Source organism: Phaenicophaeus curvirostris, chromosome Z, assembly GCF_032191515.1.
Source record: "Phaenicophaeus curvirostris isolate KB17595 chromosome Z, BPBGC_Pcur_1.0, whole genome shotgun sequence".
Classification (NCBI taxonomy): Eukaryota; Metazoa; Chordata; class Aves; order Cuculiformes; family Cuculidae; genus Phaenicophaeus; species Phaenicophaeus curvirostris.
This window is the reverse complement of record NC_091431.1, coordinates 39,738,403-39,764,990: the sequence shown is the minus strand read 5'-3', so window position 1 is coordinate 39,764,990 and position 26,588 is coordinate 39,738,403. Positions and strand designations below refer to the sequence as shown.

The following is a 26,588-nucleotide window of genomic DNA, read 5'->3' as shown; positions in this document are numbered from 1 at the left end:
TAGTTTTTCAAGAGGGCATCAAATCTTGAGTGATTTCTATTATTAGGATTTCAATCAATCCTGTCTAAGGTTTTCCATATTCTGCACCCATGCCCCTCAGAGTATGCCAAACACAGAAACAAGAAATTGCTTACTGAAGTAATCCATCTGCTGGACCACCTGGAAGAACATCTGAAATGACTATTGATGTTTCACCATTTTCAAAATGAGGGTTATCTCTTCCACCAGAAACTGCAATCCCAAATCCTCGTTTTGAATCCTTTACAACAAAAACAAATACAACAAAACTCAATTTAATCCATAGGCATTTTGACAGGTAGAAAGAAGAGCAACATGAAAGTTCTTGTGATGGCACTGTACCTAGATAATATTTAAAATATGATAGCTGCAAGCAGAGAGTTGCAGAAATGGGTTTATAAATCCATGTAACAAGATGACACATTCTGGTGTTCCAAAATCTCAGTCTACAGCCCTGTGATGGTCAGTAATTAAGCAAAGGACTCACCCACTTAGGCTGCAATTTGCTCCACTATCGCACTGATTAGTCATACCAAATTTACTGTTGGATAAATCTATTTTGTTAATAATGTTTAGGAAACTGCAAGAGGATCTCACCTTCATTGTAACTGTGATCTATTTGTAATAACTACTTACAAAAAAATTACAAAAAAGCAGAGAACTTGTGAACTCTCTAAAACTATCCTCTCTCACTATCAGCTAAATGAAATATATAATTTATGTCAAAACTGCCGTCCTCAAAATACCAGACCCAGAAAAGCCCCAAGACAGCCTTCATAAAATCAGGAAAATATTTAACAGGTCGTGAAGGACATTTGTCTACAACACTAGGCCTGAGAACTGTTAGTGTAACTGAACCGCAGATAAGACAATCTGTACAAAACCATACATCTTCTTAAAGACACAGGTTTAATTTTATCAGCTGGTTCACAGACAGACCTCCTATCACTGCAAAATATATATTTTGTCACATTGAAACAAAATGTTTTAACATAGTCTGAAAGTAACTCAACAAATTGAAATGGTGCTTTTGCCCCAACTCAGTGTGTGTAGTTCATCACATGCCAGGTCCTGTTCCACTAATACCTATATTAAGTGGCTATTTGAGGCGGAAAAAAAGGGTTTTTTTTAAACAGCACTTCACTCGCTGTGTCTTACTTTTACAGGAAACTGTTGGACGCTTCAAGCCAAAACAATGCAGAATTCAAAAATAATGGTAAAATCCATTGGTAGTGGCTGATGCAGAAAGACCAATAGCCCTTTGCCACTTCAGGAATACAAGGCTGTCTCTGAGGCAAAGAAGTAATGCTCACACACAAGACCTTCCTGTGACTTCCAGCATTTCAGTAACGTCTGCTTATGCAATTTTTCTCCTGTCTACCTGTGCCACCTGAAAAACAATCCTTTCTTAACATTTTAGCACATAAAACAGGCTGTGTAGGAAACTGCCCTATTTTACTTTGGGTCACCAAGTCGATTTAATTGCAGAAAACGTGAAAGAAATTTGAGCAGTGTAGTACAGGCTGCTCACTGAACCCAGATCATCAGAACAGCTGGGAAGACCACGACCACTGGCTAAGCACCCATTCTGTCCCGTGGTGTGGCAGCCCAGCCACTGGAGAACTCAGAAACAAGACGTCTCCTTTCTTCAACTCAAAAGGACTCTACATAATGAGATGCAGTACTTTCTCTTTTCTAGGAACAATTGTTACAAGTGACATCTACAGTCTGTGTATTTTAGAAGTTTTGATCACAGTGATTTTCCATGGGACTCTACATTGGAAGATTAAAGTGTATGTATATAAAAAGACAAAAAGAGTGGAATCATGTTCAGTGATTATTATAACGCTTGGAAATAAACCACAACTGCTTGATAGGACGGAACTGCTATGTTTTAAAGGTTATTCAATAATAAATTTAGTTATGTGGCTGGCATGTGGAGTATTATACTGTCATTACAAAGATCAAGTAGTAGCAAATACAGCACTTAAACTGTTAATTCACTCTTAACATTGAAAGAATCACGTTATTGTACAAGTAACACTTTAAAATGATAAACATATCTGATTTGGACAACGAATTAATCCTATTCTACACTCAAATATGCTAACATTTACCATACAACATATTTAGACTAAATCAGTGCTTCAATATTTGAAAACTAAAAATATAACTGGCATTCACTCACCTTTTGTAAGGTCACAGTGTACTGTTCCCATATCAGCTCTTCCATGCCTGGGGCCTGCTGCAAACAGAAACCAATTAGTAAAACACAGAGCATACTACTATCTAAATGTGAATTACCCCCATTAAAACACAGGTATAAAAATAATACGTGTATTCTAGTGATTTGGGAGAGTTAGTATGAAAAGTGTGTATTTCAACTAATAATGATTTTTCTTTAAATAAAGGCAAACAATATTTATAAGTCCTGGGTGGTAGAATTCCTTCATATTTCACCAATTTAACAGCTCATTCTGATTTTCTGGGAAAGTCTTGTTCAGCAAAAGCATTTAACTCTGATCACACTAGCACTATATAGCCCTGATTCAAATGACACACAAAATACTTAAGGAATGCCTCTCCATTCGAGTATACAATAAGATTAGCAGTTGAAACTGCAGTTTTCAAAACAAACCAGCCTTCAGATTGTTTGCTTCTTGTTCATGTGATTAAGAAAAACGTTTCATCCACTATGAATTACATAACTTAGGTTCCCCTCAAGAAATTAAATTTTACCAGAAAACACAGTGTATCACTATATATCACTGCTATATCAATTTCTATGTCACTTCTCAGAAACATTTTTTTTCCACATTTCCAGTTAAACCTGATCCTGAACTGATCAGTTTATCTTACATGATATAAACTGAAATCTTTCCAACATCACAGCTTAAAATATAATACAGAATAATCACCCAGCTGTGATGCATCATAGCATACCTAGCATACCTAGCCAGCCCCTTCAGTGCCTGTCCTGTAAAATAAGCCTCAATATTCGATGCACTGCAAACATTTCAAAATGCACAGCATCCATTTTACAAGAAAAATCCAGGCATTGCACGAGTACATGAGTGAACATACTCAACTGTAGTCCTAGTCAATTTTACTACTAGAAGTGATCTTATTTCTTGGCAAGCTAAGAGTTTGCTCAGCAAAAGTTCAGACAGAAGCTCTGTTTTGACTTAATGGTATTTCTAAAGGTGTTAAAGTGACTACTGGCAGCTAAACTCCAAAACAATAGACACAGAGGTAACATAGTAAGGGCATGCCTGTACTTTAAAGCACCCCCTATATTTCCAGAGTAAAAATCTGGCAGTAAACAACTGTTTAGCAAGATATGATGCTGTTTCTCAAATGCAAAGAACCCCATGATGTATTCTTCCAGCGGATTTTGAGCACGTCAAAGAGGAATTAGGTTTACATTTTCCATTCCACACTTGCTGTACTGAAAAACAAACTCAAAAATTAAGTCCTGCTCAGAGTTCCTGAGGGAATGCACAAAACATTCAGCATTCTTACCAGAATTGAACAGTGTTAAATTTGCACTGTTCTCCCAGTAAATGAAAAATACCCTCCAGTTTCCAGAACTTTTTGTATCCAATTAAAAAAATAATTTAAAATACCTAGAGGAGAAGATGGGTTATATTAAAAATAATACAAATAAGTACTTCTAAATTTCTACTTGTCTAGATTAGACAAGAATGAGTGGCATTTGTAACTGTTAGTATTAAAACATACATGTTCCTGACCAGTGAATTACACTTCTGAAGCACATGGTGAAATTATTTTACCTGTTACTCCCATTTAACCAGCTGACATGTCCAACCTTTCAACCAGCACACACTGAACTGTCACATTACATATATTCCCTTGCACAGAGTACATCCCTTAAGTAAAAAATTACTCCTTAACTAAGCATTTCTTCTGAGCTACTGTGATTCAGAGGTAAATAGAAGCAAATAGGCTTGCTTATCTGACACCTATGAAAATGTGTTAACGCTTTACTTACTACTGACCCTTGGCTACACCACCTCTGTTGCTCTTCTATATATTTTAAGCTCACTAGAAAACCAATCTGTGCTAAGGACAGGACTTGGTGTCATTTAAATTCCAGCTGACTTCACTGAAGAAAGTTTTTAGAAAGGAAGACAGAGTCAAATCATGAGTAAAATTTGAACAAGCAAGTTGGTTCAAATTTTGTAGAAGCAGGGGAGATGGAAATTATTTTCCATCCTTCTCACTGTTTAAAAGCCTCAACAGCTTACAAGTGTAACAAGAGCATCATTCAAATTCAGTTTGCACTGTATGCAGTTCTTTCTTACCAACACTACCTCCCAGTACCCAGAATACTGAGTCCATCTCTATACAGGCAAAATAGCAAGGCAAGTAGGCTGCAATTAATGAGAGCATACTACCCATGGGGTCAAAGAGCAGCACAGTTGCCTTACTCTTCCAGAAACTGTAAATACCAAGTCTTTCAATACACTGCTTGCTGGAAGAAGGCCCCGAATATGAATACTTATTCAGTAAAACACCACAGGAAAAGGACTAAATAAAGCACAGTACAGATATTTGGAACACATTTATGGGTATGACACTTGCAAGCTTACAGGAATTTCCTTCCAGAAAACTAGGCCTCCCATGAGCACTGGCATGAGTAAAATCTCATGCACAATTGAAGGGAGGCTTTGTGTAGCAGTAAATAAAAGCACCATCAACAGGGTTAAGTTTATTTCACTCTGACAAATAAGCCTCATGGTATCTGGTGACAAAAAAAAGTAATAAGAATGGAAGAGAAACTACTGCCTACAGACACTATAATTAAGATCTTGATACTGTAAGCTCAACATCTTGCATCTCATCTGTGCCTAGAAAAAGTGCCTCAGAGTATCAATGACTGTCTCAGGTCCTTTCTGTTTAAATATGAGGGGCTTTTCTTTAGCTTCAAACAGTTACTGAACATTAAGCAAAAGTTAATTAAATAATTAACTTTTAAATTCATAAGTATGTGTTAAAGTAGTACATTTCTAGAACCTGCTTCCTGCAAAACTGTCTCCCATACAGTGGATATGCTGTATTGGCAAAGAGAAGTACACTATGTACTTGCAAAGCTGATTTTGTGCAGTGTAATTACCAAGACAACAGGACTAGTTCTGCTATACTGATAAAGCTATGCAGGCCCTGTAACACAGTTCAGAGAACTGAATGGTCACCTTGGAAGCCCATAAGGCACAAAACACATCTGTACTCCCTTAAATCTCTAAGCAATAATCTCTTTAACATTAGAAAATGTACTGCTGGTTGCCACTGCCACGATGCTAACCCATACTGACAGATTAACGGAGAAGATAAGATTGAGATGGAGAAAGAGAATACAAATGTTATAAATCATGAGCTGAGGACCTGAACAAAACTAATATTGATGTCTCCACTACAGGCACAATATTCCTGTATGCCCCATCTAGTAATACGCCTGGCCTCTGAATGCATCAAGTGATGGGTTACAAAAAGCCTCCATCACCTTGCCAATTTCTTCATACTGCATCTGTAACGCAACACAAACAGATCCTGAGCAGTCTGTGCATCCTTTATAGGACTGCCATTTCACTGCAAGGTTGCACATCAGAACACGGGAGAAAGAAAGGCAGGCAAAATGACTAAGAACCCCACCTTCAGTAATTAACAGTAACTGTTTTGCAAGTCCGCCCAGGTTTCACAGATAGCAGGCTACTTGCAGTAAACGCAAATTACTGTAATTAGCTAGTCTAAATTCATTAGTGACTAAAGTCAGTCCATTTCTAATAAGAACACTGTCCTCAGGATTTGCTTAAATCTGCCTAATGCTCATATACCAAAATGACAGGTGCTTTCCACATACCCAAAATAGACTGCTTAACAGAATCTTTGGCAGGAAACTAGTCAAAGTGCTAAAATCATCTCTGTGCTACAAACAGGCAGCTGTTGCAACTCTCACTGACAGTCATCAGAGATTTATGCAATTACTTGCTACCGAGAGGTGACCGAATACAACTTCCTTCACACTGAAAGAAGAAAAGAACCAGAAGACCTGCCACAACAGTTATCTGGCTACAAAAGTGAGTTGGAGAGGGGAGGAATACACAGGGGAGGGAAAAAGGCAAACAAAAGACTTGAAGCAAGATGCAACAAAAAGCAACTCACGTGCCCTTTCAAAATCCCCAACTTTTTGACTGCATGTGACCACATTCTCTGCAGAGCTTGAGCTGTCTTCATTGTTGCAGGATATAATCTGTGAGGGGATGCGGTACATCCCCGTCTTTTCATCTGTTTCCACCACTCAACACGGTTATGTAATTCTAATACAATAGTGGCCTACATACTCAAACAAATCCGGCCGTCAGTTTCACACAGAAGCACATCAAAACCACAGCAGGGAATTCTACCAGGAGTTTTAATAACTCTCACTTTAAGAGACCCCAGGAAAAAGCAGTACAGGAATCTGTCTTATGGTATGACTTTTTTTAAAAAAAAAAAAACGTGTCAAAACCGGATTGATTTGTAGCAGTTCTTCTTCTTCCAGGCACATATGGGTTCACCCTATCAGGAACATACTCAAAACTTCACAGAAAGAAGGCTTAAGAAGCACAGTGCAGATTATTCGAAAACTCATATTCTGACTATAACATAGTATATATACACTATAAAATTACCACTTGACTCAATTGTCTTGAGTATTGATGTGGTATAGCATTTCTATCAAGTCTTAAAAATTTAACTGCTGAATCCAGGAAGTTTTTATGCAGAAATAACTGTATACATGTGAATAATCCATTCAACCGCACATGTAAAATTACACATAAACACTTGCAGAACTGTGCACTTTTCTCCAGCAAGCAAAAAGGGAAAGAGAAACAAAATTATAACAGCTGCAATTAACAAACACTCCCTCAACCCTCAAACATTTAGTAAGATATTCACAAGAACGATAAGCTAATCATACAGCCAAATAGATGACTTTATTGGAAAACAGGTCACACTATCAGTTTGATCTATGGTCAGTTTTGATCTCATGAATGCTGTGAAATTTAAGCCTTAGGTGAACTTTTCCCCTAGATTTATGCAAGTAAGTTTCACAAGCAATGAACAGATAGGAGCACACACTAAGTTCAGTACACAATGCTAACCAACATGGGGAAAAATGACTGAAGAGGCAAGACCTTCACCAGACTTTTTCTCTGCAGTAAGGAAGGATGCTCAAGCCACTTTGAAGTAAAAAGGCTACAACTGAAGTGTTTTCATGAGGTATCTGCATATAGCATAGTAGATCATGATCAGAATCTTAGAGGATTAGAAGAAACTATTTATCCATGGATCTTTTACAATACAGCCAACATCTCAAAAAAAGTGGTATCTAGTTTTCTAACAATAAACGCTGTAATTCAGAGAAGCATTTCCTGCTTTTTGTGTAGGATCCTGGCTCCAATACAGCAACCTTCACAAAAACAACAGACTGTCCTGAAGAAACAGGTTCCCAGAATGAAGAATGACTCAGATTAAAGGAAGAGAAGTAAAAAAAAAATGGTCTGTAAAAGATATCCACTAGGAGTTATAAAAAAATGCTCTTCCACAAAGCAGAAGCCCTTTTATTTTATTTTATTTTTAATTCCACTCTTAGGTTTATAAAAGAGAAACACACATGAAGGACAACTCCATGTTAAAAGATCAAGATGGCTGTTAACATCAAGATAGTTATATTATCAGGATGCAGGATGTTTACAAAAAAAAAAAAAAAGATTCATATACTGTAGAAGTAAACGTACCTCTGCACTGGAACAACAGCTTTTGAAGAGGAAAAAAGCTCACATAGAAATAAGCTGGGCAGATGATCCTTTCTTTCCCTTCCCTCCAACAGAGAACTATTAGTTATGGTTGGATGGCTGGGCTCAGAGAGTGGTGGTAAATGGAGTTAACTCCAGCTGGAGGCTGATCACAAGCAGGGTTCCCCTGTTCAATGTCTTTATCAACGACCTGGATGAAGGCATTGAGTGCACCCTTAGCAAGTTTGCAGATGATACTAAGCTGGGTGGAAGCGTGGATCTGATGGAGGGTAGGGAGGCTCTGCAAAGGGATCTGAACAGGCTGGACTGCTGGGCTGAGACCAATGGCATGAGGTTTAACAAGGCCAAATGCCGGGTCCTGCACTTGAGGCACAACAACCCTGTGCAGTGCTACAGACTGGGAGAAGTCTTTCTAGAAAGCTGCCTGGAGGAGAGGGACCTGGGGGTGTTGGTTGACAGCCGACTGAACATGAGCCAGCAGTGTGCCCAGGTGGCCAAGAAGGCCAATGGCATCTTGGCTTGGATCAGAAATGGCGTCACCTGCAGGTCCAGGGAGGTTATTCTCCCTCTGTACTCGGCACTGGTGAGACCGCTGCTCGAATACTGTGTTCAGTTCTGGGCCCCTCACCACAAGAAGGATGTTGAGGCTCTGGAGCGAGTCCAGAGAAGAGCAACAAAGCTGGTGAAGGGGCTGGAGAACAGGCCTTATGAGGAACGGCTGAGAGAGCTGGGGTTGTTTAGCCTGGAGAAGAGGAGGCTGAGGGGAGACCTCATTGCTCTCTACAACTACCTAAAAGGAAGTTGTGGAGAGGAGGGTTCTGGCCTCTTCTTCCAAGTGACAGGGGACAGGACAACAGGGAATGGCCTCAACCTCAGGGGAGGTTTAGGCTGGACATTAGGAAAAACTTTTTCATGGAAAGGGTCATTGGGCACTGGAACAGGCTGCCCAGGGAGGTGGTTGAGTCACCTTCCCTGGAGGTGTTAAAGGGACGGGTGGACGAGGCGCTGAGGGGCATGGTTTAGTATTTGATAGGAATGGTTGGGCTTGATGATCCGGTGGGTCTCTTCCAACCTGGTGATTCTATGATTCTATATAGCCTTTGCTTTCTCCAAAACTACCTGACAAGAACGAATACCTTGCTAATACATCAGAGGTATTGTGCTCGTAACAAGCGCATTCATCAGGTGCTATCAGATTTTGTGTGAAAAACATTTTTTCCAAAAGCCATAATCTCAAGAATTGAGTCATTTAAAAAGACATATTTAAAGAAAATATAAACTTAGCATAACATTTCTAGTTATTTGTTCTTCACAGATTTTCTAAGTTGAATGCCATTACACAGAAACATAAGCAGAACTGGCTTTAATGCAAAGGAAGTGATGTCAAAAATTTTCTTAATCATTTTACTTAAAAGTTAAACAATTCACTTACTATAATTTGTAAAATCTATCTACAACAGCACTAGCAGATGCTACATAACATGTCTATTCCAGGCATTTGAAGACCAATCTTTACTTCTTAAGTTGCATGAAAACCTCAGAAACCATCAAATAGGATGTTTACGAGACAACAAGTAAGTTTACTTCTTTCCAGAATGCTTAGAATCCAGCACAATAACAATACTAACAGTCATTACTCGATTCTCTGCTAAGCACTATTTCACTAAAAATTCTGTTTGCAGTTAAAAAACTACCCTTAAAAAACACCCAACAACAAAACTGACAGTCGCAGAGCCAGGAGCATAATTTAGGCTTCTTGACTTCAAGTCAAATAGCCTATCCACTTAAATGTGTTGTGCAAGGAAGCTAACACACAGATTTCCTACATTTATGTCAAACAGAAGTCTCACATCAAAATGGCCCCTGTAACAGGAAAATAGGGGTCAATCTTCTCCCATTGTGAGAGTTTTTAGCCAGCTAACAAACCAGGAAAAACTGCAGGGTGGCAGCACTTATATTCATTTATAACTCTTGTTGCACTACCACACTCCAAATGCCTTCCAGGCAGCAAATTGAACCAGAATCTAGTCCTATGCACAACTGAGGAGATGAAGGGCAACAGGACTGTTTACCTGACTACTGAAAATACTAATTGACAAATACACTTAAGCCTCATTTGCATTTCAGCCCTGCTAAAAACATTCACAGTATAATGATTTTCTACTGCACAAGACTTGTTTAAAAAATAAGCCAAAGGATATGGAAAAGATTGCATATATACAGAAGAGCTCTGCTGATCTTGAGCTTTGACAAGTTATGTGCTTTTTAGTTCAAAATATATAACTTAATCCAGCTCACGACATGTCAATGACAAATGACACTTCAATGTAATGAAGGGCACCACATAATCTGCCCATAACAGCAGTTCCTGTACTAGCATTCTTCTAATTATTCACAGTGATGAAAAAGCATTCCCCATTCAAAGAATTTTTGCAGGATTTTGCCCAAGTGCACAAAAATCACATCAAAATACAGGCATGGGATTGGGGTTTTGCAAACATTTAATTATTCTGTAACTTCAAAATATAGAGGGAATTACAAGTTACCTGGACACTGAAAAGATGACAGTAAAGAACGTGGCATGAGACATCCTTTTGCTGGATTATCGAGTAAAGCACAATCTCTAAGTAGTTTTATTTGTTTCAACTCTGTATTAAAGAAACATCTCAACAAACTGGGGAGGGTATGCATATCTGTATGCATATCTGAGTAACGCATACACTAGTCACTGTTTGAGAAGGTGAGAGGGAGGAATAGAACTAGGAGCACAGCTGTTTTCCAAGGAAGTTTTCATTTGTCCATGCTAGGAAGATACTGCCTAGGAAAACTGTGTTTCCTACATATTTAATGCCAAACATTTACTGATTATATTGAGGACTTTCAGGAGGGAGGACCAGCACTTTGAAAAGAAAGAGGAGAATCAGGATCCCAAACACATATCTAACTCATAGGCTGGGTACGTTTTCACAAGATTTGAACTAAACAAGAAGTTCCTTTTTACCATAACACTTTCTAACCCTCTCCTGCTCATTTGCAGTCAGCCCGTCAACCCAGTCCATGAATTCTTCTGTTTAGCTCTTCACTTAAGATCAACTAAGATCAATTCAGTCACCAGATGAAAGTTAACCTTCAAGGATGCACCAGGAAAGGAAACCTAGATTTCAATAAGGGCACAGATTAAATATATGATCATAGGGTTTAGGCTGGAGAAGACACTTACGATCATCATGTCCAACGATTCGTTTATTCCACCACTAAAACATGTCCCCAGGCATCAAATCTACACATGTTTGAAATACCTCCAGGGATGATCATTCAATCACTTCCACAGGCAGCCTATTTGAATGCTTGACAACACTTTCAGTGAATAAGTTTTTCCTAACATGCAGTCGAAATCTCCCCTCGTGCAGCTTGAGGCAGCTTCCTCTTGTCCTATTGCTTGTTACTTGGGAGAAGAGACACCTCACTACAACCTCCTTTCAGGTAGTTGTAGAGAGCAATAAGGTCTCCCCTCAGCTTCCTCTTTTCCAGACTAAACAACCCTAGTTCACTCATCTGCTCCTGATAAGACTTCTGCTCCAGACCCTTCATCAGCTTCACTGTTCTCCTCCAGACATGCTCCAGCACCTCAATGTCCTTCTTGTAGTGAGAGGCCCAAAACTGAACACAGGATTCAAGGTGCGTTCTCACAAGTGCCAAGCAGAGGAGCATGGTCACTTCCCTACCCCTGCTGGCCACACCATTGCTGATACAAACCAGAATACTGTTCATAGAATCATAGAATAACCAGGTTGGAAGAGACCCACCAGATCATTGAGTGCAACCATTCCTATCAAATACTAAACCATGCCCCTAAGCACCTCGTCCACCCGTGCCTTAAACACCTCCCGGGAAGGGGACTCAATCACCTCCCTGGGCAGCCTGTTCCAGTGCCCAATGACCCTTTCCATGAAAAAGTTTTTCCTAATGTCCAGCCTAAACCTCCCCTGGCGGAGCTTGAGGCCATTCCCTCTTGTCCTGTCCCCTGTCACTTGGGAGATGAGGCCAGAACCCTCCTCTCTACAACCTCCTTTTAGGTAGTTATAGAGAGCAATGAGGTCTCCCCTCAGCCTCCTCTTCTCCAGGCTAAACAACCCCAGCTCTCTCAGCCGCTCCTCATAAGGCCTGTTCTCCAGCCCCTTCACCACCTTTGTTGCTCTTCTCTGGACTCGCTCCAGAGCCTCAACATCCTTCTTGTGGTGAGGGGCCCAGAACTGAACACAGTATTCGAGGAGCGGTCTCACCAGTGCCGAGTACAGAGGGAGAATAACCTCCCTGGACCTGCAGGTGACGCCATTTCTGATACAAGCCAAGATGCCATTGGCCTTCTTGGCCACCTGGGCACACTGCTGGCTCATGTTCAGTCAGCTGTCAACCAACACCCCCAGGTCCCTCTCCTCCAGGCAGCTTTCTAGACAGACTTCTAGTCTGTAGCACTGCTTAGGGTTGTTGTGCCCCAAGTGCAGGACCCGGCACTTGGCCTTGTTAAACCTCATGCCTGTTGGCATTCTTGGCCACCTGCATACACTGCTCGCTCATATTCAGCCAGCTGTTGACAAACACCTCCACGTCTTCTTGCTCTAGGCAGCTTTCTAGCCACTCTTTGCTAAGCCTACAGTGTTGCATGGAGTTGTTGTGGCCCCACAGCAGGACCTGGCACTTGGCCTTGTTGAACCTCATAGAACTGACCTTGGTCCATCGATCCATCCTGTCCAGACCTCTCTCTAGAGCTTCCCTACCCTTAAGCAGATCAACACTCCCATACAACTTGGTCTCATCTGGAAATTTACTGAAGGAGCACTGAACCCAGATCACTGATAAATACGTTAAACAAAACCAGCCCCAACACAAAGCCAACACTTGTGACTGGACGCAACCTGGGTTTAACTCCATTCACCACAACTCCCTTGATCCAACCATCCTGCCAAGAACAGGGAATTAAGTGCAACATAGGAAAAACTTTTAAAGGAAAGGATAGCAGAAGGAAAGTTCCTGAGTGGCTGTAGGGGCACATAAGACCATGTGAAAATACTTTTGCTCATGCTTTTTAATCAGACTTTGATAAAACAGCAGATTACTCCCCAATGCATCTACTTTACCCTAGCATTTCCTGATAGTCATTAGCAAGTTATCTCATCTGTTTGCTTATATACTAGAAGAAACATTTATGAAGGCCTCACAGATATTAATGCAATACTAGCATATAGTCTAACATATAAATACGTTAAGTTATAGTAATAAACCAACATTTTTAATATATATTTACACACACTAAATACATCTGTCCCTGTAGCACAGATACATAGGAAGAAAGCCTGTCTTTTTCCCCTCCTCATGCTGCATATTAAAAAGGCATATAAGCACCAGGAACTGCATTTCCTTCCCCCACTGAATTTGCAAGACACTTGGAAATCTAGAGCAGACCAACAAAACAAGTAGAAAACCTCATATACCAGAAGAAACCTACCAAATTTTTCAAAAATTATTTTTGCACAAGACAGACAACCCATGCAAGCCAGAAAAATCTCAGAGCTGATGTTCAAGGTGCACAACTTACAGCTAACCCAGAGAGACACTAGGTGGTGCAGTGATTCTGCAAGTGAGGCACACACGACTTCCTTGCCCTATAAAAAGATGTTAAACATGGCATTACTTTCGAGTTTTAGAAATACAACTTCTATCTATTGTTCTGAAGATCTAGAGTCAATATTGCACAATACATTTATTAACTATTCCCAAACAGGTTGGCATTTAAGTAATTTTTTTTCATAAATATAATCTGTATAAGTCAAAAAATTCTAAGAAAGGCCTAACACCTTGTTAGGCCAAAATCCTATTTTAAAACAAAGATGACAGGAAATGTGACATTAAAACAAGGTGCTAGGTGTTTTTTTGTTTTGTTTCTTTAATCGCAAGCATATATCCTATCATCAGTCAGACCGTTTGTTTGTTTCTAATTCCAGCTTTATTAAATTTAAGTGCTTTTCCACCACAATTATGTCAAGAACTAACAGCACTGTTTATACAAAGGATATAAATAAGTAGTTTTATGTTCTGAAAAGAGAGAAACATTTGGTTCTCTGAAGATAAACCATGCATAATACTCATCAGTCACATCAAGACACCATGGAAATGGGTAGCTGAAAAATTCTAAATGAGATTTTGCACCAGTACAACATGACAGTTGCACCTACAGTTAGAAATGCAACATTTCAGCACTAACAATAAAATAGACAATTACAGTTACACTTTTGGAGTGAAGTTTTTTCTTCCAGGCTATCTTCGACCTGAACACAAGGAGTTTACACTTGCAAGAAGTATAAGGTACTCAAAGTCCTGATCCTGCTGACATAAGGACACAATTTCTCATTACACCGGGAAAGTCAAGCAAAACACACACACTGGAATCCCCTAAAATTCACTGCCTTTTAAAAACTACACTGCTTTTGAATCACTATCTTTTTAACAGTGGTCTGTTCCTTCTCATTTACCACTACCAATGGGGGGGGGGGGGGGCATTGGGGGTGGAGAAGTGATGGCAAAAAACAGGATTTACCCAGTAGAGTGTAACGAATTTGGAACATGAAACTCAATATCAGTTTGCAACTTTTGCAAGCTATACAAATTAAAAATGTACATGCAAAACTTCTAAACTTCTCTTGGATGGGTGGAAGACAGTTTACACTTGTTACAACTGAATTCTGTTGAGTGTATATGCATACATATGCATCATGATAAACCACTACAATATCCCATTACCAACTAAACAAAAGGCTGTTCAAGATGGGGGAGAGAAAAAACCCAAACTGATTATATTGAAAATCCAACTGCAAGACAGAAAGGTCTTACCTACTGAAAACCTAAAACTTACAAAAATATAGCTTAGATCTATTTCAGCAGCAAATTCCTTCCACTACCTTTTGCCCAGCAATAGTTCTGTCATTAAAGTGTTGAAATTACACTGCAGTTACGCTTCCCCGTACATGACTCAACCAATTGTTGAAAATTTGTGAGGGAGCAGGTTCAACTGAAATACAAAATTGCCATTTTGGAGAAGAAAACAGATCACATTTCCCTCCAAAGGAAAGAAACAAAAAGGGGGGGGGGGGTACACAAAAATGTTTAAATGTTTAAAAATATTTCATTTTTTAGAAAACATTTTCTGCCTTCCAAGAAGTAACATTTTTTTACATCACGCGTCACTTCACGCAAGAAAGCCAGAGGCTGTTTTCCTCAGGTGTTCTGGGATGTGCAGCACCAGTCCAGCAGAGGAGTCTTGGAAATGCTAATTTACTCTCCCATAGATGTTGAAGAGGTTGTGAAGGAAATAATAAACCTCACCTCTTATTTTCTGCTCCTTAAGATGCCCATGCAAACAAAGTCTGAGAATCAAAATGCTTGACCATTTTGAGCATGAACTAAGTTCAAGAGGATTACTTTTTGCTTGGCATTGTTAAAAAAATAAATAAATAAAATTTTCTCAGATGTACTTGCAGTATCAGGATTTGATGGGAAGGTAAACTAAACTCACTAGGTGTGCGTAATCTATTTCATTATGCTAGATAAACTAGTAAGAAAAACTGTGAAAAATTCCTTAAGTGTCTCATTTCAGAATTAATTATTCCCTGCAGTGAAAGCACAACTTTTACTCTTGTAGCATTTTAAAATAAAAATTTGAAAGAAAAAAAAAACCAGGCACCTTATACATCTCACGTGGTCCAAAACACTGATGACCATTTTATTTCCAGTGACACACCTTCTACTCCTACTGCTTTTGAATGCTTTGGCTTCCTGCCTCCATATCCAAAAGCAGCTGCAGTAGAAACGGCCAGATCTAGCATCAAGAAACTACTGGTGAGAAACTGCATTTCTGCCATTCCATGGACCTTACTGACTCTGTGATTGCATAAAATTTTGTTATTCACTAACTACAACTCCCAGATCTGATAAAAACAAGCTGGGTACCTGCCTATCCCTTCATGTAACTGGTTTTTAAAAGGCCATTTCATTGCTGGGATACAGTCCAATCAGGTCAGCATTTATATTTAACCACGGAGTCATAATGCAAGATAATTCAAACAGTGGTGCAACTGTTTGTTTCTGAGCTTAGTCCCAAACTAAACTAGATTTTTCTTTCCCTGTTAAGGTTTCTAGTATGCTTTGTTCTAATTCTATTCATAGAAAAATGATACGCTGTATTCTTTGAAGCATTTTGCTTTTGCTCAGACATTCCTGTGGCAGTAAGATAATACATTGTCACATTAGCTTGCTTCTCTCAGTTGATGAAAATAAACCTCAATACAGTTCTGCATAATGCATAAATGGTACTCTGACCACACCTAAGACTAAAACCTCATAAAATTCATGTAATACAGTGCATTTCATACCATTATGAATGTCATATCACAAACCACACATCCATATGTGTGTCAGATGCCAGGTCACTGATACACAAGACAGATGAATAAATGCTTGAAAAGTATTAAATTAATGCCCATGTGAGTAAGAACCTAATTGAAATTTCTGTTTAAAAAAAATTTTTAAAAATTGGCAATTCAGAAGATACCAAATCTCTATGATACAGATACGCACCACAACAAATAGCTTGATTCATTAGTCAGCTCTTACAGAGACACTAATTTCACTAGTTAGCATACTGAAACTACTGACTGCTCTGCTGTCCTTGCTTGAAAGTAGCAGGCATCAAAATGGAGTTTTTTCAGCTCTCTTCTACTCACACTAGTCATAATTCTCTGCCTTCTTTTCCTTCTGCCACCACACTCTGGCCCTCTAAGTCTTAGGCAACTTGTCTCTTCCTCTCAAGGTGTCTCAAGAGCCTACTCGGTCATGCCAGAAAGCACTGCTGAAGTTCGCCCCTGAACTTTAACTTATCTTGCATAGATCTAAAATGAGACCAGAATTGCAAAAGGTGAGTTCAGTAATATTCCTGTCATCTATACAGTGAGATGTATGGATCCAAACGTGAATCTGGGGATTGCATTTGAAGGGTTTGTGCCCATAAGTTTTACGCTGCTATCCCTCCCAGTACATTTGGAAGAGGAAGAAACAAGCAAACAAACAAACAAATAAACATAAAGTTGTGCTCCACTGAAACTCAACATGTGCCTGATGACACTGATAAAACAATTTGAGGTAAGAAACCAAAAGAAGACTAGATGACAGCAGTAAAATTCAAGTATTTTCCATTTCCCCTCAGTTATTTTGCAAGGTTGGATGCAAAGCTTTAGTATACCATACAGTTATACACCAGTGCATAACTTCGCTAACATCCAATCTTGTTATACAGAACATTTCAAACACACCCCAACTTCTGTAGAAATTATTACTTTCCTTTAGTATAAGATAGTAACTTTCACTTGGCTAATTCATTTCCAAAGCACTAACCCCAGTTTATCTGCAGCTGCTCTTGCTTCACTTGAAAGGATGCCAGCAGAACAATTTGAAACTAGAACGCTTGACACAATCTTTCTACCAAGTCAACACTGCACATGCATACAGTGCCAATGTAACAAACTTTAGGCTTTACTCCAACCATTAAATTAAACCAAACTGGCACATCCCTATGAAATCGTGCCATTTCCACTGAACTGCAACTGAAGTACACAAAGGCCAAGCTGACCAGAACAAGATCAGCCAGCGACACAACTATGGTGTTCCTCCTGCTGCAACTGTTAGTCACTTTCATAAGCTATTAGGCTTTGAAAAAACGGTGAGACAAAACCAAGAGAATCCTTTTGCATATGTGGCTAAAAGGAAACTAAACATCTCAGCATCATTAAGGTTTAGAAACGCGTTCATTAAGTTACCACCCTGAGCACAGCTCATTTTGGTAGCAAATGAAAGTTCACTCTCAAATGAGATTCAGAACAGAAAGTTTTCTTCTTGTGGTTTGAGCCACATCAAAGAGCATTATACACTTCCAAGGAACTTCTGACACACAAAGCAGAATCAAACCCTGATGAAATGTTGTGCTTTTTTTCCCATCTGAGAGGAAAAAAAGTTAAGAACCTCCCTACAGAAAAACAAACCTTACAAAAAGGTAAGAAAAATCTAATTCCTTTTTAAATCATTGTGATCTGAGAGTTATAGTCCGTCCTTACTCCTGTCAAAGGTATCAGCAGCATATCCACTGGCTTCTATAAGGTAAAAGAGGAAAACAAAGCTTGAAAAATAATGGAAAATTAAGTCAAATTATTACAACAGGCAGAGACATAAATGCAGTAAATGTAATTAATGAAATTCTATAATTTAACATCATAGCAACATTATTATGATGCCTTCTTAATTTTAATCTGCCAAACAAAAAGCCTCACAGAAAATGACAAAACAGACTTAAGGCATTCCCATATGTCAGACTAAATTATAAGTATTCCACATACAGCAAAGACTGATGTGCCAACAGCACTCTGGCACCAGGCTTTTCACATTTTACCAACAGCTTGACAAGCATGTTAGACACACGACTGAAGATCTCTCCACCCTCTTCCCCCATCTTAATATGCTCTTAAACTTTTAAGTTCACCAGATGTTCCACATAAATAGCTAGGGAAGCATAATTGCAAAAGAAGAAATAAACGCACAGCAACTATTGGAAATGCCGGTAGGCATCCATTTGCTATCAAGACTATATCTTTAGAAGTCTGACCCCAGGGTTTTTGCAACCTGACCTACTGTAAAACATCATACCAAGGCAAAGCATATAAAAATACTTGTCAGCTCTGTTAGCAACTGAAAAGGAGCTCCTCCTAAAATACTGGGTCAGGAACAACATCCTTACTTTGATGATAAACTGCAAGACTTTCAGGGAACTTTAAGTGCTGGAAAGTAAAAATTTACAGCCAAACTGTAACCATTATCGAGTCCACAGACAAAACACTGCAAGTATAATTCTACACAGAAACAGCAGTCCTGATGGCATCATCTAAAGAGCACGCACACATATGCTATCAATCAGCTATTCTACTGTCACTTCAATTGCTTTAAAAATATATTGACTTGACTCTATGAAGAGAACAACCAAAACCACTGACTACTTTTTATTTCTGGAATAAAAACTACTTAAGAAAACAAAGTAACGAAAAAAGTAAATTGGTTTTCATCCTGTTCTGCCACTCTTCAAGAAACCTCTGAAATACTAAACATAAGAATCCTCAGCTCTGGCCACTAGAAGAAACCCGTATTATCCAGATTTTTGCAGTAGTGGAACACAGAAACAAGAGCAATCAGTGCCAAGCACTGACCGTGGCAGCAAGCTGCTCAGCTCAGTCAAATGCCGACAATTTGCCTCTCACAGCTTTGTTTGTGGAGACTGGAATGACAGTCTAGCTGGACATAGTGCACTCTCTCTGAAAATTCATACTGACTAAGAATCATATGAGTATTCAAAATGCTCTCCCACCACAGAATACGCACACACATTCAAGAGAAAGATGTGGCAGGTGCCGTACATGCATTATTAATGAATAAATAAATAAATAATGGATAGGTGTATTATTTCTCGATGCCATGCAAGGAAGTTGTTAGACTACATCTGGTATTTTTGTGCAAGATTTTTCCTTTTTGATATTGTGGTTTTTAAACAAGAATCATTTGTGTGAAATTCAGTGCAAACCACTAACACAGTATTGTTTATCAGATCTAGGGACTGCAGCAGCAGAGTATGTAAAAAGATAGTGCTCTGTGACTATTTAATAAGGCACAACACATGGCACAAACACCTGGGAAGCTTCTGACAATCACCTGCCTGCTTAGTTAACTGCTACCACTGTAGGCCTTGGAGGACCATTTTCATCTTTATTGTATTTTTAAGCTACTACATAGAGATAACTGGAGGGTTCAGAAAGGCATCTCTCCTGCTGTTCAGTAAGTTAGATGATTTCTTCTTACATAGCATCAAGAGTAGCTGAATGTTTATATTAGTTTCCACTGCACATTCCAGCTAAGACATGTTCACAAACATAATTCTGCCTTAAGGCTGGTATGTGTAGTACATGTCTGTCTTATCAGTATGGATCATACAAAATTTTTGGCAAGTTCTTTGTTTTGATGGTAAGAAATACATTCCAAACATGGTTTTAAAATAGAAAGTCATTTAAAATTCATTTGCAAGTTTAACACAGTTAGTAATTCCACCATACTATCTGGTCCATAAACCACAGACAATTCAGGCAATTAAAAAAAATAGATATTTCTGAAGCAATTAATGACACCAGCTTCCTAAGAAATTACTGCAACTGACCACTTTCTGTTACACAAAGGACTCAAAAAATATTTCCACTGTCAGTTGAATACTCATTTGGTTTTTATCTCTAATAATCACAAGCTGTGAAAAACAGCGCTCCTAATACTATAGTAATACATTTAATATTGTTTGCACAGCTTCATTAAGAAAAATAAAGAGGAAACTAGAAATCACAGCTGCAGTATCTCTCCAGATTATTTTTCTGTTGTCTTCTACAAAATAATGAACAAACTCTTGTCTTCATAAAAGAAACAAAACTGTCATCTCTGGTAACTGTTATAGAAGGAAAAAAACCACTGCAGGAGCCACACTGGCAAATTCTCCCTACTTAAGTTCAGTACATGTAAGAAACATAAGCTTTCTCACAGTCTCAAACAATAGGCAGGAGAAAAGAGCAGCCAAAGATCCCTTTTTGCTGACAGAGAAGCTGCCACTGAATTCACAGCCAACACAGCCTACTTTCATTTTGCACGTACCCACAGCCATGACATTAAAAGAAGTACATCCAAACTACTTAGAAAAGCAGAGCCTAGGACTGTATGAAGAAACCTCATACACTCAATAGAGACCTGACAATGCCTACCTTTTTTTTTTTTAAACATTCCTTTTCTCTACAGAAAAGTCATTGTCTGTGGTATGAAGAAGGAAGTACAATAAAGGGCAAAATCCTGAATCAAATAAAGTCAACAGAAGCGTCATCAGGAACTTCAAAAGGGCAAGGTTTCACAGATACTGATAAAAGCAGGTTCAAAAAATGTTGCTGACAAATGAGAGGAGACTGACTGCATCAGTAACACCATTTGCTGAAATATACTGCAAGGTCTCTTCAGGAATCATTCCATAATCAAAATGAAATATTTAAGCAGCAATGTGCAGTGTACATCTAAAGTGTACATTGGTAAATACAAGCTCTGTAACTACTGTAGCTCATATGCACAAAGTCAGACTTTCCATCCGTCTCCAGTCAACACATTTAAATCTCATCCTTGGTTTGCCTTGGTTGCAAGGCATCACCAACACACTGTCATTGACATTTACATTTCTCCCACCAGAACAATTAGCAAATTATTACACTTACTGCATGTATTGCAGCAACGTAAGTGTCAAATACAATGGGATCTGTGTCAAAGAGCTTACAAGACTGATTCAGAAGAGATGAAAGAGACAAGTACAGGAGATTATGAAGACAACAAGAAGGGTGGAGTAAGAGTGGAACAGTTATTCAGATAAACTGCACCATCTCTGAGATTTGTTTAAGAAACAAAAAAAAATAAAGAAAAGAAATCCCACCAACCCCAAACCAGACACTGTAAAAATAAACACGTACAAGAAATTATTGACTGGTAGTTCACTGATGGCAAATAAATATCCATAATATGTGCAACACAGGATATGGGCTAACAAGCACAGTCACCATACACAAAAAGGATACTTACAGTATTAAATTATTCTACAAGCCACAAAACAAACTATGAGGCATAACCAACTTCTGCTTATGGCTTTCATCCACGTTTTAGCGGGGGTGGGGGAGATGACTAGAGATATCGTAAGTCCAGCTTCCTGCATGCTGGTACGCACACCATGCTGCATTCTCCTGTCCTGACAGGTGCTACTTCCAGGTGCGTCAGAGTTATATTGATTACTGCTGTTCAGCAACAGGTACAGGAAAACACATTTTCCCATAAAAGCAGAACACTCTTTTAAATAAAAACATTAAAAAAACCCTCCAATAACATAGCAGGGGCCAGGGAGAGGAAGCATTTTCTTCTTTGAACTTGGGAGTTTGTTTCTCCATGGAAACAAGGGTCTTTTCAGTGAAAGCCCTGACCTGCACCCTGACCGCAACCAGTATTTAAAATCTAAAACTGAGCTTTGTCTCCTGGTGTTGAGGGCACGCAGAACTGGCCAGTGTCAGGAGAGGGAAGCCCATGCACTGCGCACCCAAGAGCCAAACATCCTTCACTTCTGCCCACCAACCTGAAGCTCTCCGCTCCAACTTAACTGACAAAAAAAACAGGGCATTTCCACCACCCCTTGGTTCCAGCAGTGCCACGAGACAACCTGAGGCAGTGGGGATGAACAGACCAAACCTGAAGCCCGCACCTTCCTCATAGGAGCCAGAAGGGTGTTTGCCCAGAGGCGCATCAAGCAGGAGCATGTGTTAACACCTGCAAGCAAGGTTAACATCTCATGCCGCGCATGGTGGGAGGAGGCTACCGACCTGCTCCGCACCCACTGTGGGCTCCCGCGGATCGCCCCCAGCCGAGCCCTGCGTCGCACCCATAGTAACATCGCCGGACAGCTTCTCTCCCGCCTCTGCTCCACTGCCCGTGAAGGACCGCAGGGGAACCGGCCGAGCTGCTGCAATGGGGACAAAGGCAGCACTGAGTGCCCAACACAGAGCGACTTTGTACTGGCGGGTCCTGGCCGCCTGCTGCCGCCAGCGAATCCTGCCCACAAACGCCCCGCAGAGGCAAAGAAACGTTTTCATTCTCCCTGGGAAGAAAAGAATTGTTATTCCCCATTTACAAAAATATTTCTTGTGCTCCTGCCCTGAGCAGCAACTGATGCCTGTCACTAAGTCAGCGGGAGAGACAGCCAAGCTGGGGCAGCATATCTCTTACGCGAGCCTTTCAGACAGTATTTACAGCCCTGTCTTGTCAAACAGAAACACATTTGGTCATCTCTGCCTTTTCTGATTGCATGTTCTTAGGATGTGGATTCAAAAGCCTCCACGTCTGATGGCTTTCCCAAGTCTGCAGCTTCATCCAAGTCCCCTTCCCACCACCTAACAGCTCTTCTGTATCAGCCTCAAAGTCAACACTGCTGCTAGTAATGCAAAGGCTGAATTGCTTGGTTCTGAGGCCACAATTATGTATTTTAATAAAAAGTTTGTCCTTGAGGTAACACTATTCTTGGGATATTACAGAAATGACTGGTCACTGAAAACTCCAAGGAGGAAAAAACTGGCGGAAGTTCAGCCATGCTTGTGTTCAGAAATATCTTCCTTTCCCCAGTGTCACTGTCTTCCTGGAGTTACATTATTTTGGGCAGATGAGTCAATACTTGAATCCGCTCTTAGAAGGGAGAAACTAAGAATAAGGACTGTAAGGGAAGAGCTTTCTTAAGCCAATGCTTTAAAAAAACAAAAACCAAAAAACCACAAACAGTTTGGTTTTTTTGCACGGCCTACCCTGAAATTTGGAGACAAAAAGGCAGAAAAATGCCAAAGCATGAACTTTGCTCTTCTTTCATCTGGTCCTTCCTCTGTTTTACAAGTGAATGACACCATCCAACTTCTGTTGCATATCTAGCAGTCCAGTACATAAGAAAAGTCAAGACCACTTGGAAAAGTGAAGCACAGGAGGCCAGGATCCTCATGCACATGGAGTTCTGGGATAGCATATGGCATCAAGAATTCCTCCATAAGACATGGCAGGCAAGGCAAAACAGCTGCTGCTCTTGACTCTGCTTAGTGCTTCTGCACATCTCTGCAATCAGATGGCAACTTGCCAAAGACCTAGCACTACTGGCAACATCAGCATGGGATATTAAATCACTGCATCAGCAGAGAAAGCCCCTGTCCAATACTTACCGCCTTGAAATGACAAGACATAACGAAAACAACGTTACCTGGGTTTCACTCTTACAGGATATGGTCGAATTTTGCTGCAGATGACTACAGTTTCAGATGCAAGATCAATGCTTGGTTTTGGTCAGACAGCGATACACTTTTTCAAAGAGAGCAGTTGTCAGATACCAGGTGAGACAAGAGAAAGGAGAAGCGACTAGCTCCAGGTGACTGCAGTCACATCAAGTTCACACCAGCACAAAGTAGAGAACCTGCCTCTTGCAGCTGCCTCACTCTGCACAGGCTCTGGCAGAAGAAGAGCTGGCACTACTGACTCCCCTACTAGACCCAGACTGCAGGGAGCAGATGGCCTTTAAAGGTCCCTTCCAACTCAAATCATTCTACAATTCTATGAAAACAATCCATTTGGGCTTATCAAAATACTTCCCATGTTTGTCCATAAAATTTCTCTTTATTAGGAGTGCAGAGGACCCATATCTTTTCGCCATTTCTTACTTCTTTTCTCAAACCTAACAGCCACTCTGCCACAATGGGCTGACAAATCATCCCATACCAGCCTGAGAATGTAAGCAGTAAGTGACCTCTAGTGCTCATGCTCACACTAGAGCCTGGCCAAGTGCCCAGATGACCACGCTGATGGCATAATTATCAATATACTCACTATTTACAAGTCACTTATCCTTCAATTCAACCACAAAGAACAGACTTCCAGGACTTGCTGTTTACTTTCTGCCCTTGGATCAAGCTATCCTCCCAAGGTGGATACACAGATAGACCTTAGAAGACGTGGATGATGCTACCTAAACCAAAAATGGAAGGACATAAGATAGTAGTTTAATTAGAGACAAGAGCTGGAGAAATTGCTCTGGCCCCACAAGGTCCTGCCTCTTGCGGCAGAAAAAGGGAGAACAAAAAGCTCCCAATTCACCTAATAGCTATTCCACTGGAGGACAAACCAAACCCCGAAACGGCAGCTCAATGCAGCACATCTTTATGTGTATAATTAGATACAACTACTCCTCCTGACTCAGCTTCTCTTAAACACCACTACAGCCTGCATTGTGGATCATGAGTGACCATACAGAATACCTGCAACTAAAAATGATCTGGGGAAGCAGCACGAGCAGAAGAGAGGTAGGAGACTCAGCAAAACAGTCTGTTCCATCTATGCAGGTGTCTGCACACTTGAAGAGTGAATGAAGGCATGGCTGCACGCACTTTTCACTCATCGTCTCCCTTTTAAATGGAAAGTGCAGGCACTGTCCTGGAAGGGATACTGCACTGTGAAGAGTAAAGGCTGAGTACCAACACCGTGTCAAACTACAGAAACTGGGTTATAGATATGCAGCTCTGTCCTTTGTGGTGTTTGGGACCAGCTATTTTACTGGTTACTATGTTATTTTATAATAACTTTACAAAGCAGTATCATGTGAAGAGGATTTAACAAACTATTATGCAGGTGCGTAGACATTTTAAAATTAACTTCATGGAAAGATTGATTGGTATCAACTTTATGAGAAACATGCAAACAACTTCTAGTGACCACATTTCCCACTGAGCTTTTCAGTTTAAATAATCAAGGCAGACATTGTTTGCCCACAATCACACTGAATCTATAGTCCGTGTAGCACTAATTTAGAGAAATCGCTTGCTGTAGATTGAGTCACGCAAAACTAGGACATATTCCATAAATTACCTAATGGTCCTGTGAATGGTTCTGTGAAAGAAGCCGTTGTGCTGCTTCCAGCATCAGCAGAGGGAACACCCGTTTAACACTACACTACAGGATGCAAATTTAAAACAAGCAGCTGCCTCTCACAGCTACTCTTGCAACTCAGCAACTTGCCTGGAGCAACCAAGACTAGTTATCCCATTGAGATTCAGCTTCTCCCTGCCTCCTTCCCACCATCAAGCCTTTTAACTGGCTTCTCTGACAATCAGTTCTTTTTTTTTTTTTTTTTAAGTGTTAGAGTTCAACTGTGTTATAGTGCTGCTGGAATGGCAAAGAGGCAAACAACCTCCTTAAAAAAAAACCGGGAACTGCTTTCAGCAGGAGGTATTGGAATGTAGGCTGCTAGGCCAGTTTTGAACTGTCTGAACAGAGATGTCAGTTTTGCTTTTGTTTTTAAGCAAGTGTTTGTGATCCTCTGATGAAAGAGGCTGTAGAAGTTTCTAAAAATACCATGTTGCCAAACAGCCCTTCCCTATTCCCTTCCAGGCAATCCCTTTAGACTGCTGTTTATTATCAGCCTGCAAAAATCACACAAATCAGTCAGCCCAGTCCTACTTAAACGATTCATAAATCCAATTACATCTGCTTCCTTATATAGTAAGCTGGGCCCTAACAGATTCAACCTGCAGGATTAGAGGATGTGTAGGTAGCTGACCTCTGACCCTCAGATTGCTCAGAAGCTACGTGTGGTTCAAACACACAGCTCTACACTGGAGTTGTCACAGGTATGGCACAGTAATGTTAACCTCTGTCTTGAGGGGACTGAAAAAGAACAGGCATGAACGCTATCTTGGCATTTGTTACTATGCGTAGAAGTGGACCCAATGGAGAGCAACCAAGATGTCAGGGGCTGAAGCACTGGCTCTGCAAGAGGAGTTTGTGGCAGCTGGGCTCATTTAGCCTGGAGGAAGGATAGGTTTGGGACACCTAACAGCAGCTTATCGGTGCTGATGGGAGAAGACTGAGGAGATGCAGCCAGGTTCTTAGCAGCAGTGCATGGTAGGAATACAGACGATGCATGGAAGTTCAAATAGAAGAGGTTCAGATGGATAAAAGGAGAAAAATTTTCCCCAAGAGGGATGCCAAGCTATGGACCCAAGGAGCACAAAATTGTATTGTCTGTGA

General features: G+C 40.2%; 1 protein-coding gene across 5 annotated transcripts in view; it reads right to left on the bottom strand.

Moving 5' to 3' along the window:
- The window catches only part of TJP2 (tight junction protein 2), a 70,357-nt gene that overhangs the window by 23,506 nt on the left and 20,263 nt on the right, over nucleotides 1-26,588 (bottom strand). For 2 of the 5 annotated variants that reach the window (XM_069881198.1, XM_069881193.1), the window contains exons 3-4: nucleotides 2,207-2,263; nucleotides 135-259 (exon numbers count right to left, since the gene is read on the bottom strand). In XM_069881198.1, the coding sequence (XP_069737299.1) occupies nucleotides 135-259; nucleotides 2,207-2,251 (170 nt within the window). In that variant the 5' untranslated portion in view covers nucleotides 2,252-2,263. Of the gene's footprint in view, nucleotides 1-134; nucleotides 260-2,206; nucleotides 2,264-6,201; nucleotides 6,289-26,588 lie in introns of those variants that run through there. The other 3 variants (XM_069881196.1, XM_069881197.1, XM_069881194.1) reach the window with 3 other exon arrangements.